At 43.4% G+C, this 14,393-nt stretch overlaps 1 protein-coding gene across 2 annotated transcripts in view; it reads right to left on the bottom strand.

Annotated features, from left to right (window-relative positions):
- The window catches only part of LOC135714476 (protein ovarian tumor locus-like), a 104,018-nt gene that overhangs the window by 56,859 nt on the left and 32,766 nt on the right, over positions 1 to 14,393 (bottom strand). For both annotated transcript variants that reach the window (XM_065237852.1, XM_065237850.1), the window contains exons 4-6: positions 3,672 to 3,826; positions 3,419 to 3,607; positions 2,688 to 3,055 (exon numbers count right to left, since the gene is read on the bottom strand). In XM_065237852.1, the coding sequence (XP_065093924.1) occupies positions 2,688 to 3,055; positions 3,419 to 3,607; positions 3,672 to 3,826 (712 nt within the window). The remainder of the gene's footprint in view (positions 1 to 2,687; positions 3,056 to 3,418; positions 3,608 to 3,671; positions 3,827 to 14,393) is intronic.

The raw sequence follows: 14,393 nt of genomic DNA, 5'->3' as shown, positions 1-14,393 counted from the left end.
AAACACCCTGTATATAAAAGAGAAAATAATTAATTCTTTGGACGTAAGTATAATAAAGAATAAAGATGTGATTCTTTGAATATATAAAAAAGAACATCATTAATTCGTTAAATATATAATAAAGATGGGAATATTCTGTTCTTTGAAAATTTAAGAAAAGGGAATCATTAATTCTTTGGATATACGATAAAGAATGGAATATTCCCTACTTTAAATATGTAAATAATATGAAAAAGAAGGGAATATTCCCTTTTTTTAAAATATAACAAAAAGAAAGAATTAATTATTTGGATATACGATAAAAAAGGGAACATACCCTTCTTTGAATATATAAAAGAAAACATCATTAATTCGCTAAATATATGATAAAGGAGGGAATATTCCCTTTTTTGAAAATATAAGAAAAGGAAATAATTTATTCTTTGGATAAACGATAAAGAAGGGAATATTCCCTTCTTTGAGTATATAAATAGCTTTTCGCAAGGGATTCGGGGTAATGACCATTTGGGATAATAACGAGTAGAATAATGTTATAAATTTGTAATCGGTAGTTCAATGCATCGATTTTTTAATCCATCACGAGAAATTCTTCAACTCAGGTCGAACAATTCTTCGATAAGGTTCAACAGTTTCCGACTGGTTGAATTGGATTGCATAATAGACCCTTTGACTTATTAAATGATGAACGAAGTGCTCGAAAACTTGAAGGTTGTCATTTTATAAAGAGCTAAAAAATGGTTTGGAATTGATAAATACATAGTTCCATAAAAGTAAACATAGTGTATTATGAATAGTAAAAAAAAAATAAAAGTGAAAATTACTAATTTCATCATCTTTTCTGGGGAATGGTACATTCTGAGGAATGCTTTTCTGAGGAAGGGTACATTCTGGGGAATGGTTTTCTGGGGAATGTTATAGAACCATATAAATGTATATAAACGTACTTCGACGTGGCTAAGAAATGAATAAAACAGATGTGATACCTTCACTTCGGGCCACTGTTTGTCTGTTGGCAATTATCCACAGCGGTAAAATTATTGACTGCTTAGGCTGAGTGTGAAAGCACTGCACTATTCAATCCATTGCTCTGTGCAGACCGGTTGTACCAAACGGTAAAGGAAGAGGCAATGAAAAAGCCAACAAAAACATTCAGTCACTCACGAGCAGGCGATGCACACCGATTGCATTTGCTCACACAGCATGTAATTGAGTCATTTTTCCATAGAAAATGTACGCTCAGTCATTCAAAACAAGTAGGGTTACGGTATGTAATGTGGGTCTAGTCCTTTCATTCGGCCTATCACGCAAATAAATAATTAATTAAGGAATATTACACAAAAAATAAGGAAAATATTGATCACTGATGATTGATAAATGTGTACCACACACAAATCAATTTATATCACAACATTTCAATACATTTTCAGCTCTCGTAAGTAATAAAACTGGTTGAGAATATCACTCTGTTCGGAGTTTTTAGCCGCCATGACTTCTAAGGTTAAGATGGGAAGGTTGCACTGACGATCATCAAATGGCCTGATTATGGCATTTATTGAATGGAATTACCTGATAATACACACTAGACGTAAAACTCACAGTTACTGTTTGAATATTTTATGTTTATTTTAATTGTTTAACAACGTTTTCACAAGTAAATCATGGACCCAACTTTAGGGACACATTTCTTTTCTATGTTCCTAACTTTGGCCCATGAAATTCATTTGACAGCATATAGCAATAAGAGTAACGTCAACAATGTGGTTTGCATTTGGATGATAAGGAACGAACAGGAAGGGAGATTTTTTCTGCCAAATCTGTATAATGAACATCACAATGTTTTGATTTAGATATTCTGCGGTCGAAAGACGATAAGCGAAATTTTTAATTTTTAATTTTTAACTTGAGTGATTTAATGTAGTTTTCGTAAAATTTTCTCTAAGAAATGTTTTGAGGAATGAAGAGTATTAAGTTAACAGTGATAGTGATAAAAAAAAATACATAAGAAAACGTTACCAAGAGCGTTTTTTTTGAGAATCAAACAGGATAGGACGAAGTTGCATCCATAAATAGACCCAATTTGGGGACAATAGACCGATATTACATACATTTCCCTGGTGAGTTTTTGTCTTAAAAAAAGTAAGTTTTTCAACTTTTTGCGGTTCCTGATAGCAAACGACATGATAAGCATATCTAAGCATACCATTTAGCAGTAGAATATCGTTTGCAGGTAAATTAATTGATGAGTTATGATTAAAAACGTAATCTATGGCTGCATATTAGACCGAGGTTAGGGACGTATACCCTAATAAAACAAGAATAAGCGTGCTGACTGAGCTACTGACTGAATGCTCGGCTGTCAGTGACTCGTTTACCTCTCAATCATTCAGACTCTCACGAGGCAGTGAATGATGAGGCAGATGGCAGTTTATATTCATATCAATATGACTCAATGAACCTGACTAAGACAGGTCGTAATAGTACTCAAGTTAGCTTTTATATTTTGTTTTTAAAACCCCAAAATTTTATACATTGAATTGCAACAAAGCGTAGGTTCTACAACAGGCATGCAAGAACTAGGATAAACAAGGTTTCAATGTATTAACTGCAACTATTAGTTATAAAAAATCTTCTGTGTCTTTCTTCAAAGACTACACATGTTCATTCAACCTTTATGAATTGTGTATTACCTGTAAGCCGTTTCCTCCAAAGTACCAACTCCTATACTTCAATTCTCTTCTTATATCACTCCAAGAATCAAACTCGATGTTACGGTATATGTTTGGATCCAAAGCTTTTGCCACTTTATAGGGAAACGGAGTAATTCCTTCCTTTAACAGTTGACGAACGCATGACATTTTCTTCTCGCATAGCATAGGGTTCACAAGAACTAGGTCTCGCGCGATTGATCCTCGACCACCATTTCCGGAAATATTTCGTACTTCTTTGACGACCTTATTCGATCGTTTATTGCGATAGATATCAACTATGTGCGCAAAATTATCCCTGTTGTGAAAATGGCATAATCTGTAGTTATCCAACACGCACTCTGTAGACTCTAAAAATAATAATACAATAAACCTGCGGTGAGTAAAACATAAATAAATAAAGTTAAGTCAAGCCTCGCTCGTTGGGCTCTTTTTTATTTGGTCTGCACTCAAACATCAAACCTCGAATTGAAAGTGGCACACATATTGTAAAACCCTTTCCACGCGAATCGAAGTACCTGCCCCCACGCAAACCAACAACATGGAATCAGGGGAAGTTTTCCTCTTTCCGATAGTGGTATTGGTTTTCGTGGGTGTTCTTCGGTTCGCGTTTTCAAATGTTGCGCTGTAAATGTAGTCAAATCCATCCTTACAACTTAAAAATCATCTACAGCTACCCAACCAACGAGATTCGACTGTTTATGAATAGCTACCTGCGTCATCGAGGACAAATTCTCTTCCCTCTGATGTAACGATCTTTTCTTCAACAATATCCCCCGTTTCTTTTTTACACTCAATGCTTCGCATAGTTCTGCCCTCAGGATCGTGTAGCATGCGTTCAACGGAGTACATAACGTCTGGAAGCTTGAATACTCTTACATATAAAATTTCGTATACTAAAGCTAAAATATTGAAAGAAATTATAAAATAAAACTAGAATGCTCCCTGTCATCTGTAGATACCAACCTTGACAATAAGCCGCTTGTTCAATATAGGGCGTTGGGAAAATAGAGTCGAAGTGCTTGTCGGGTGAGAAGAATATCATCAAGTTGTCCTCATAGGAGTCACATCTTACGAGCCAAGTACCACAATTGTACGGTTCGAAAAGTAATACATTACGTCTGCAAAAACAAAAACCGAACAAAAATGTCAGAGCTCAAAAGAGTTAGTTTTCGATCGACGGCAAGCCTCCTCCACCAACCCTCCCGATAAAGTCCACTACCGAAAGGGAAAGAGCCCTCCCAGACCGAACACTCTTAATATCCCTTTAGTTAATTTTATGTACTTCCAAAAAAGATTTATGAACTTCGAAAATAGGAACTAAGCATACTTTTTTGTGTGTGAACGATTTTTCATTGCAATTCAAGCAGGAATGGCGAAAAAAGTGACTTTTAGAGACATTTTGTCGAAAAAAGGGACATGGAAGTGACCAACTATAAAATGTGATAGTCACTAAAAAATAATCCGCTATCAGCCCTGAGGGATTCCATCCAGAATGAGCTGAAAAAACCAGAAATCGCGCTCGACCATCTTCGATTTGGATGATACATTGCCCATATTTTCAGTATGATCGACGAAGTATTTTCCGCAGGAGAGGAGACCCTTTTGACTCAAGGGTAATTTTTGAAAAGGGCCTATGTGTTTTTGCACACATACTTTAAAAAAAATGTAGTTCGAAAACAGTTGATTGTAGAAAAAAAATTTACTAAGAAGGAGTTGTAGGAAACTAATAAGGCTTTATAAAAAAAATATACACGGAATTTTTTTTTTCGTTTTTTTACCAAAAAATTGAAAATAAAACTTAAAATTCAAATAACAAAAAAAAAACGTATTTTTATTTTTTTTTATATTTTTTTATAAAAACTTGAATAGAAAGCAGAAGTTTTGAAAACAACTCTAGGATGGACAAACTTCCAATAAAAAAGTTTTTCTAAGAGCAACTTTTGAGGCATTTTTGATAATTTCATTATTTACAGCACAATGTTCAGTTTGATGTCAGTATATGATTAAAAAAATCATTTCAAACGATAGTGCTCATATCGATAAACTTCCAAAATATAACCGTTTTCGAGATATTTCAGAACTTACTTTCATCAAAATCAATTTTTTGTAGAAAATAAGCCATTTTCATAAGTTAATCGTGATTCTCCATCAGCATTGATAAGTTTAGCAAGATACACATATATTTACCTTCAATTTGTCTTTTGACGATTGAACGATCAGACAACCCGTTTAGAATTTACAGGGGAAATGAAAACACTATTATTTTAAATATAGAAACCAACACAAGTTAAGTTGCACTAATTTTCATTATCAAGCGTAGTTTCATCCTATTTAAGTTGTTAATATTGATGTACCTATCCATCTTATTATTTTAGGTACATTATAATGTCTTTCATGGTATTTTTCATGAAAAAAAGAGCTTCTCTGTTAGAGTAACTTCAATACCAAAACAATATTTATACCTGAATATCCAAATGGTACCTACGTTTGTATATAAGCATGGCCATCCTTTTGAAAACAGACATCACTAAAAAAATCTTTTTTAGTGAACAAGTATAATTTGAATATGGAATTCAAGAAGGTCGAGTGTTGCAAGCCGTTTCCTAATAAAAGGTGTTCGTCAAAGCTTCGTAAATTATCCGAAAATTTGATTGAAAAACATAAGTTCCTAGAGTGGAAATTTAATTTGGATACATCTCTATCAATCTGTGATACGTGTCGCTTGAATTTAAATAGAATCAAACCATGTGCTGAAAATCTGGAACTAGAAGTGCAACCGTCACGGAGCCGCAGCCATCTACATCTCGACATGGCCTCGAAGAAATACCATCAACTACGTCAATAACAACAGCATCATCTCAGGATAGTTGTTGCAATTTACAGGTAGCGGTAGAGCAGACTACCTTTGAATGGGCTAACACGCAAACACTGGGAAAATGTGCACCAACGAAATAAAAATTGGGTTAGCATTGACGTTTACATTAATTTATTGTGCCGGCATGGTTTTCTCCTGCCTAACCTCCTCTCCTATCTTTCTTCGGCCTTTGCTGCTCTCACTTCCCTACATCTTTTCTCTTCTTCTTTCCGCTTACTTCTTCTTAAGAGTACTCACTCAATGCTGCTGGGTGCACCCTTACCGCCGCTGGATTACCGCACTGATGTTCCGCGGCTCGTCCGTCTGACTTGCTCCACACACACAGCACAATGACCACCCGTTGTTCCGTGGTTTAGAGTCCGGTCCGGACAACCCTCATCCGTCGTGTCTACGATGACCTCGCCAGAATCACGCTGAGTAGTCCGACCTGCGGAATAGCAATCAGAACAAAAGGCCCTGGGGCGCATATCCCCTTAGTTTTCATGTGGCGACTGTTGGAGTAAAGCGACTTACTTCTGTTTGAAGGCCTTTTTAGCCACAGGCAGTGGTTCTTCACCGATAGCGTCTGTCCGGGAGATCGTGTTTTGGCGTCGTTGCCTTGGCCTGAGCGCACTTTAGAGAGGAGAGTGTGAATTTTCCTACCTTCACTTTCTTTGATTAACTTACCGGTTAATCTGTCGTCGGCAAGCTTCAACGATGTTTGATCGTTGATCCACCATCCGGTGCGTTCTTCTTCGATCGCACAGAGCTGCTCGCGCCCGAGAACACAGTTTTTTACACTTCCAACTTACTATCACGGCAATCGCGATTATCAACCACGCCGTTTTGCGTGCTACTTGTGCGAATGCACTTTTCTTCTGGCTCCCTTTATGCTGTCACTGATGTTTACTGTGCTGGTACTTGTGTGTGTGCGTGCGGAAGCGTTGTCAGCAACGTCAATGCGGAATGATGGGCAAGATAATTTTCGCTTTTCAAGCGATGCGGCCCATGTGGCATAATTTCCTTATACACGCTCACGGGAGATTAGGCATCAATAATGTCATACCCCAAATGCTTATAAGCGAATTGCTACTACCCAAAACTAAACGTAACACAACCTTACCACAGGCGCAGAGTTTTTTGTGAGCGATGAAGAAGAAGCTCACAAAAAACTCTTAGCTCACTTCCTTAGAAGTCGCATAGAGACTAGGCAGATCTTATGATATTGACTTAAGCAAACCTTAAGATGTAGATAACCGCAGCATGACTGAAAACCGTGAGCCTCATGCTCACCAGATATAAATTTCCCAACTAAATTAAAACGAACATAACGGCAGCGAGTCCTGCCAGAGGGTGATCTGACCGCCCTATATTGGGCAGAATGTCTCTATGTGAAGTTCTTGTCCCATCTTCTACGTCTAGCCGACCTTTGGCTCGACATTCAACAAGATCTATGCTAGTTTTAGGAGCTAAAATAAAACTAGAGATCTTACATAGAACAAATAACAGTAATAATGTGTTGGCTAATATTTCGAACGGATATAGTGGATTCGATCAATCGCAATCTGAGAATAGGAAGCATTTCCGCAACCTAGATTACTATGAGCCCAAGAGAGAGGATAACACCGCGCCTCCCGTTCGCGTTACTTTAGAAAATCATAGTAACCCCCATGCAAAAGAACTCCACCTCGTTCAAGACCTGTGCCTGGAATCTGTCAGTCAATGTCGTTCAACGAATTCCTCTCCTGATCGTTCGATCTCCCGATCAATTGAGGGTGTTGGAAAGCACTTCAATGTGCCGAAAGCCTGGTGCCTGTCAGCTTTCCTGCACCGACTAAATTCATCCATGGCGGTTGTCGGGTATTGTTGGTGGTTGAGACCGAGTTCGACAGATAGCTCTGGTGTTTGGTCCATGGTAGTGCAAGGAATGGCGAGGTTTCGGTACGTGTTGTTGGTCCTCAAGCCTTTTCCGTATGACGGGTTTTTGGTGGCAGAGATGCTCGTTGTCGACAGCTCCTTGCATGCTGCGTTCATAGCTTGTACAGTCATCCGATCAAGAGCCGGATGCTTCGGCGAAGCTGTTATCGCCGGTTGGATACGAGGTTTTGGTTGATTGACCTTCCAGTTTGTCCCGACCTGGTAACGGCATGCTAGCCTCGCGCCTAGCATGGTTGGTTTCTCTCGCTCCAACAAACGGTGCGCCCTGGGAGGGCAGTGCTAGCATGAACATCCGATCTGGATTTAGGTTGTTCCGCGGCACTGCTAAAGTCGTGTTTTTTGCGAGGTCTGTTTGATTCGTTGATTTGTCCAGTTTATCCCGCTCTGGTAACGGCATGCTAGCCTCGCGCATAGCATGGTTGGTTTTCTCTCGTTCCCAACAAACGGCGCGCCCTCCGAGGGCCATACAGGCTTGAACTGATGTCATCATGGCGTTAAATACGGATTGGTTCGTCGTGGTTCCCCAAACGTAGGACATCTTCCACGGCGCAATGTGGTGAATCGAAGACGGAGCAGCACTGTCCGAATTGAGTCCTCCGTTTTTCCGGAGCGCGTTTGGTGTTACTTCCACTGCGTTCCTTACTGCTACCCTTAGGCGTTGTCTACTTGCTGTGCTGCACCATGGAATCTTGACCGCTTCGCGTTTTTTTCTGATTCACCGATCGATGATCAAATTGTTCGCAGCCACTGCTGCTTAAATAGCTGAGGGAAACATCTGCTAATCGGCCTTCATATCCTTGGCATGGTATTGCCCCTTCTTCCCATCCTTCACATCCTCCAACTTGTACAGGTTGCTGCCGATGACTTCTACTACCACCGCTGGAACGAACTTTGCATCGAGTTTCTGGTTGAAGTGATCTACTTTGGAGGACTGCGTGAAGTTCCTGCGCCACACCAGATCTCCGACTTTGAACGTTACATCCCGTGTTCGCAAGTTATAGCGCTGCTTGCTCTTCTCGTGGTTATTCTTGATCCGCTTAATGATGAAGTTATGGATTCGGCGGATTGCCGATAGCCGTACCTCCTGCGCCACCTTGGGGTCATCTGGGATGTTGAGGTCCTGTTGTACGTACAGGTCAGTGTGCAGGATTAGCTCCCTTCCAAAGTTCGCATAGTGCGGACTAACGCCTGTTGCCTCATGCTTCGCTCCGTTGATTGCTGCTACGATGGCTTGCAGATTTTCATCCCACGCTCGGTGATCCTCGTCCAGAAGAGCTCTTATGCACGTGATTAGCACTCTGTTCACCCTTTCGGCATTGTTCACCATAGGACAGTAGAAGGCCGTCTTCATGTGGATGATGTTGTGCTTCGCGATCAATGCCTTGAACGCTGCCGAGATGAACTGCTTCCCATTGTCCGAGAGAATGATCCGAGACCGAGAAAATTTTAGAAAGACATGCTGCTCTAGAAAATCCACCATCTTCACGGAATCCGCTGCTCTCATAGGATGCACCACTACGTATTTCGTCACCCAGTCGACTATCACGAGCATTACCGTGTTCCCGCTACGCGATCGTGTGAACGGACCGACAAAATCCACTGAAACTAACTCCCATGGTAGACGAGCAGGCTTGAGTCCTCCCATGTTAGGCATCATCGTGGTGTTCGGTGCTTTGCTTGCTTTGCAGGTTCCACAGCTTCTCACGTAGCGCGCCACATCGTCCATCATCTTCGGCCAGTAGAAATGGTTTTGCAGTTTTTGCCACGTTTTCTGGAAACCTAGATGTGCTCCGGAAGTTGAATCGTGAAACCTTCCGATGACCTCTGCGCGCTGGTTGAGCGGAACGACCTTCTTCCATCTGTGGACTAGTACACCGTCCTCGTTTCTGCTGCTGCAGTTCTTGTAGAGCTCCTGATTTGCTAGCCGGAAGTCCGGGAACTTGTCGCCATCCTTTTGTACACGCTCGGCCAGTTTGTGGTACCACGGGTCGATCGATGCATCCACGGAGAACACTAGCGACGATACGATCCTGGACAGCGCATCCGGCACGGTGTTGATCACTCCCTTGCGGTACTTTATAACGAAGTCGAAGGCGTTTAGTCTGAGTATCCAGCGACTCATGAGAGCGGTCGGATTTTTCATGGACCGCAGATAACTCAATGCCGAATGATCACAGTATACTGTAAACTTTATCCCTTCAACGTAGCCGCGGAATTTCTCGATCGCCCGAATTACGGCCAAACACTCTCGCTCAGTCACCGAGTATTTGCGCTCCGATGCGGATAGCTTCTGCGAAAAATACGCTATCGGATGCTCTTCTCCGTCCGTTTCCTGTGTCAGCACCGCTCCAATCGCCACGTCGCTTGCGTCACAGGCGATGGAAAATGGCTTCGTATGATCTGGCATCGCCAAGACCGGTGCTGAAACGAGCGCTGACTTGAGCTTCAGAAAGGCCTCCTCTGCTTTGGTTGTCCACCGGAACTTCACTTTCGCCTTGGTCAACTCCGTCAATGGTACTGCAATCCTCGACAAGTCTGCTATGAACCTGCGATACCAATTGCACAGGCCTAGGAATCTCTGAACGTCCTTCCTATTCTGCGGTGTTGGAAATCGCACGATACACTCAATCTTCTCCTGGTCCACATTCCATCCGTCCTTGTTCAACACGTATCCCAGATACTTCATCTCCTCCAGGCAGAATTTGGATTTTTCTGCAGAGATGGTTAGCTTCGCTCTTTTCAGCCGTTCTGCGACCTTCTCCAACATTTCTATGTGTTCGTCAAATGTGCGCGAGCAGATGATTATATCGTCTAGATAATGAAACACATGTGGTTCCAAATCAGCGAATAAGTGCGTCATTAAGCGTGCTAAGGCCTGACTCGCCGTACAAAGTCCGAATGGTACCACTTTAAATTGGAAGTGACCTCTTTGCGGCACTGTGAAGGCAGTCACAGGGCGTGAGGACTTCTCCAGTGGCAGCTGCCAGAAAGCATCTTTCAGGTCGATGGTAGAGATGAACGAGCATCCACTCAGGTTGTTCATTATCGCCGAAATTTGAGGAATAGGGTAGCCTTCATTTACCATCACGGCGTTCAGGTGCCGAGCATCCAGACAAACCCGGTACTGGCCAGTTTTCTTTTTCACAGCCACTAGAGGATTGTTCCATGGCGAGAACAGTGCCTCCTCAATTACGTCAAGCTCCAGCATCCGGTCAATCTCCTTATTCACTTCTTCCAAGACGTACTTCGACATTGGAAAGTAGCGCTGCTTCCGTGGTTTCGCATCTCCGATGTCGATTCGGTGAACGTACAGATCTGTCCTTCCTAATTTGCCTGGTTCTGCTTTCAGGAGTTTGTCCATAGCTTCTTGTAATCTGGTTTTCTGTTCGTTCGTTAGCGGCTTCAAGGCTTCGTTCGCTGGCACTTCTTCTGCATCCACTGACACGTTGAGAGAACAGCATACGGGTTTTATCCCGAAAGAGTTCCAGAAGTTCATTCCGAAGATCACACAGTCCGGCAGGGTCGGTAACAGAAGAACCGTGACTACTTCATTCTTTCCATTGTATGCTACTGGAAGCCGAGCGTATGATTGAATGCGGTGCTGCGTGCCGTCTGCCGTACGAATGTCTCCTGCCAACGCTATCTTCTGTAACCCCAGTTCGTTCACTATTTCCGCTGAATCTCCTCCTAGAATGGAACAGTTGGCTCCACTATCCAACAGCCCTGTCATCTTCTTGCCGAATACTTCTACTATCGCATGCGGACGATTGTCATTTTCAGGATTTATTATCAGTGAATTGATTTGTCGCAGCTCCGGTTCGTTCGAGGGATGGTCAGTTAAGAGCGAGGATTCCACTCCCTCGTTTATTGGTTCCCCGCCGGAGCGTTTCCCGCTCGTTGCTGGCACGTGCGGCAACTCCGTAGTGAAAAGCCTTTCTGTCCGCAACGATAGCAAAACAGTACCGCTTGCGGTTTTGTACAATCCATAAAACGATGTCCTTCCTCATCACAATTCCAGCAAACCAGTACTACTGGTCGAGAGTTGCCTGCTTCCATGTTCTGCGAGTGTTGAGCGACATTCTGGTTCAGCGCAGGTGCATGATGAGCTTGCTGGTTGTTCGCTAGTCTTGCCGGTGCTTCACGACGATCAAACCGTAACTTCAGGGCGTTAACTTGCTGCAAAATCGCGTCCATCTTCTGATCCAGCTTCTCTTCCTCGTGCGTCGATTGTTCTAATTCGGCTGTCTGCTGTGGCGTCGAGTGTGAAGGAAGTTCCGCGTACTGCTGTAGATGCTCTGCTTCCAAAACATTGACTCTTCCAAAGCGCTGCAGCGGCTGCTGTGGTTTTGTTGCCCGCTGCGTCGACGAAGGAGTAGCCAGTGACGGTTCGAGCAAGGTTCCGTAGGGCAAGGCAATACGCCGTTGACTTGCTTGCAGCTTCCTAAGCTCATCGAATTCCTTGCAGGCCCTTACCAGCATGTGCATGTTCGTCGTTTGATGGGATGCAGCTATCGGCGCGTAGGTGGCGTTCATGTTTTTCTTGATAATGAACAGCTTTTCCTGTTCACTCATCGGCGGATCCACATGTTGAAATAGTGTGGACATGTCTTGGAAGAATTTGTTGAAAGACTCGTCGTCGCCTTGTAACCGATGGTAAGCCTCTGCTCTCAAGATGTATGCATAGCTGGATGGAAGGAACTCCCGTCTGATCAGCCTTTTGAAGATTTCCCAGCTGACCAGTGCTCCGGTTGGGTATATGTTACTGTACCAGGTGAGTGCGTCGTCCAGCAAGAGATGTTTCACGTTCTTCAGCAGCATTGCATCTGATATCTCCTCCGATGATGCGAAGATTTCTACCCGTTGAAGGAAAGTGTTCAAAGACGCACCATCTTTCTCGCCTTTATAGCGGAACGGCCAATTGTGGATTGCCTTTTGCGTCCTTCGCTCCTCCAGCTGTGGTCTGGCCGGCTCTTCGTGGTTCCGTCGTAGCAGGTTTTGTAGCAACTCATCACGTAGCCGGTTCCAGTCTTCCCTGGCGTTGGCTTCTCCAGCGTCCGCCCTATGGTGGTGATACGGAGGAGGAGGTAAACTGTCGTCGATCACAAAGCGTCCACCAGTTCCTTTCTGCATGTTGTGTCCCCCGTTTGCTTGGAGGTTTCCTTGGTTGAGCAGGTTCCAACCTCTTCCTCGCCCTTGTTGATGCGCTAACGACTCTGCTCCTCCGGTACTGTAGCCTGGCGTAGAGTTTCTTCGGATTGGCAAGGATGACAACGGAATCGCACCTTGTTGAGTTGTTTGGGACTGATTCTGAAAACTGTTCGTTTTATCGATGGTTGAGAGCCTGTTGGGGCTCGACTGCGCGACTGAGTTTCCCTCTTCATCGAATCCTCGTAGTCCCAAAGAAGATGCTGCTTGCGAAGTCCGCTTCGGGATCGCACCGGTGTTGTTGTTGACGTTGCTACTGCTCTTGTTGTTGCTGTTGTTATTCACACCATTACTATTCACTGTCTTCTTGTCACTCTTTCTCGTTCTTCCAAGTGCATCGTCGATGTCATCCAACGAAAACTGCACCAGCAAACACAGAGTCGCGTACGTATCGTTCAGATTTACCGGTGGTTCAACAATAGCTAACCGGTCCCGATAGTGAATCAACCGCGATCGCATTTGCCTAACAACTGGAAGGTCTCCTCGCTTCATCGCCGCGTCCAATTCCGATAATATTTCTCTGATCCGACATTGACATTGACTGATATTCTCCCCTACTTCCATTACATGAGAGGAGCTTTCATGGAGTATCCCCTTTATATCCTCTTCCTGCATTAGAGCGCGTAAGCGAACGGCTCTAGCTCTACGAGGAATCGCACTGAGATTTGTTACGTGGCGCAAGGCCAGTTCGTAACCAATTTCCTCTTCCGTCAGGCAAGCAGGATCCATGATCCTAATAGGTCTTATAATTAACCAACTAAACAAGAACTTAATAAAATGGTAGGTTCCACAAAGTGTTACGTATTCAAAGAAATTTGCCACAAACTACAAAACAAGTTTCTAAAATCATAATCCAAAATGGTTCGTTTTTGTTGGGCGCCAATGTTGCAATTTACAGGTAGCGGTAGAGCAGACTACCTTTGAATGGGCTAACACGCAAACACTGGGAAAATGTGCACCAACGAAATAAAAATTGGGTTAGCATTGACGTTTACATTAATTTATTGTGCCGGCATGGTTTTCTCCTGCCTAACCTCCTCTCCTATCTTTCTTCGGCCTTTGCTGCTCTCACTTCCCTACATCTTTTCTCTTCTTCTTTCCGCTTACTTCTTCTTAAGAGTACTCACTCAATGCTGCTGGGTGCACCCTTACCGCCGCTGGATTACCGCACTGATGTTCCGCGGCTCGTCCGTCTGACTTGCTCCACACACACAGCACAATGACCACCCGTTGTTCCGTGGTTTAGAGTCCGGTCCGGACAACCCTCATCCGTCGTGTCTACGATGACCTCGCCAGAATCACGCACAGCCCAGACACACTGGCCCTCGTGCAGCTGAGTAGTCCGACCTGCGGAATAGCAATCAGAACAAAAGGCCCTGGGGCGCATATCCCCTTAGTTTTCATGTGGCGACTGTTGGAGTAAAGCGACTTACTTCTGTTTGAAGGCCTTTTTAGCCACAGGCAGTGGTTCTTCACCGATAGCGTCTGTCCGGGAGATCGTGTTTTGGCGTCGTTGCCTTGGCCTGAGCGCACTTTAGAGAGGAGAGTGTGAATTTTCCTACCTTCACTTTCTTTGATTAACTTACCGGTTAATCTGTCGTCGGCAAGCTTCAACGATGTTTGATCGTTGATCCACCATCCGGTGCGTTCTTCTTCGATCGCACAGAGCTGCTCGCGCCCGAGAACAC

This window comes from Ochlerotatus camptorhynchus, unplaced genomic scaffold, assembly GCF_037179485.1.
Source record: "Ochlerotatus camptorhynchus isolate MF236.1 unplaced genomic scaffold, CSIRO-AGI_Acam_v1.1 ptg000651l, whole genome shotgun sequence".
Lineage (NCBI taxonomy): Eukaryota > Metazoa > Arthropoda > Insecta > Diptera > Culicidae > Ochlerotatus > Ochlerotatus camptorhynchus.
The sequence above is the reverse complement of the archived record's forward strand: the minus strand, read 5'-3'. Positions and strand labels throughout refer to the sequence as shown.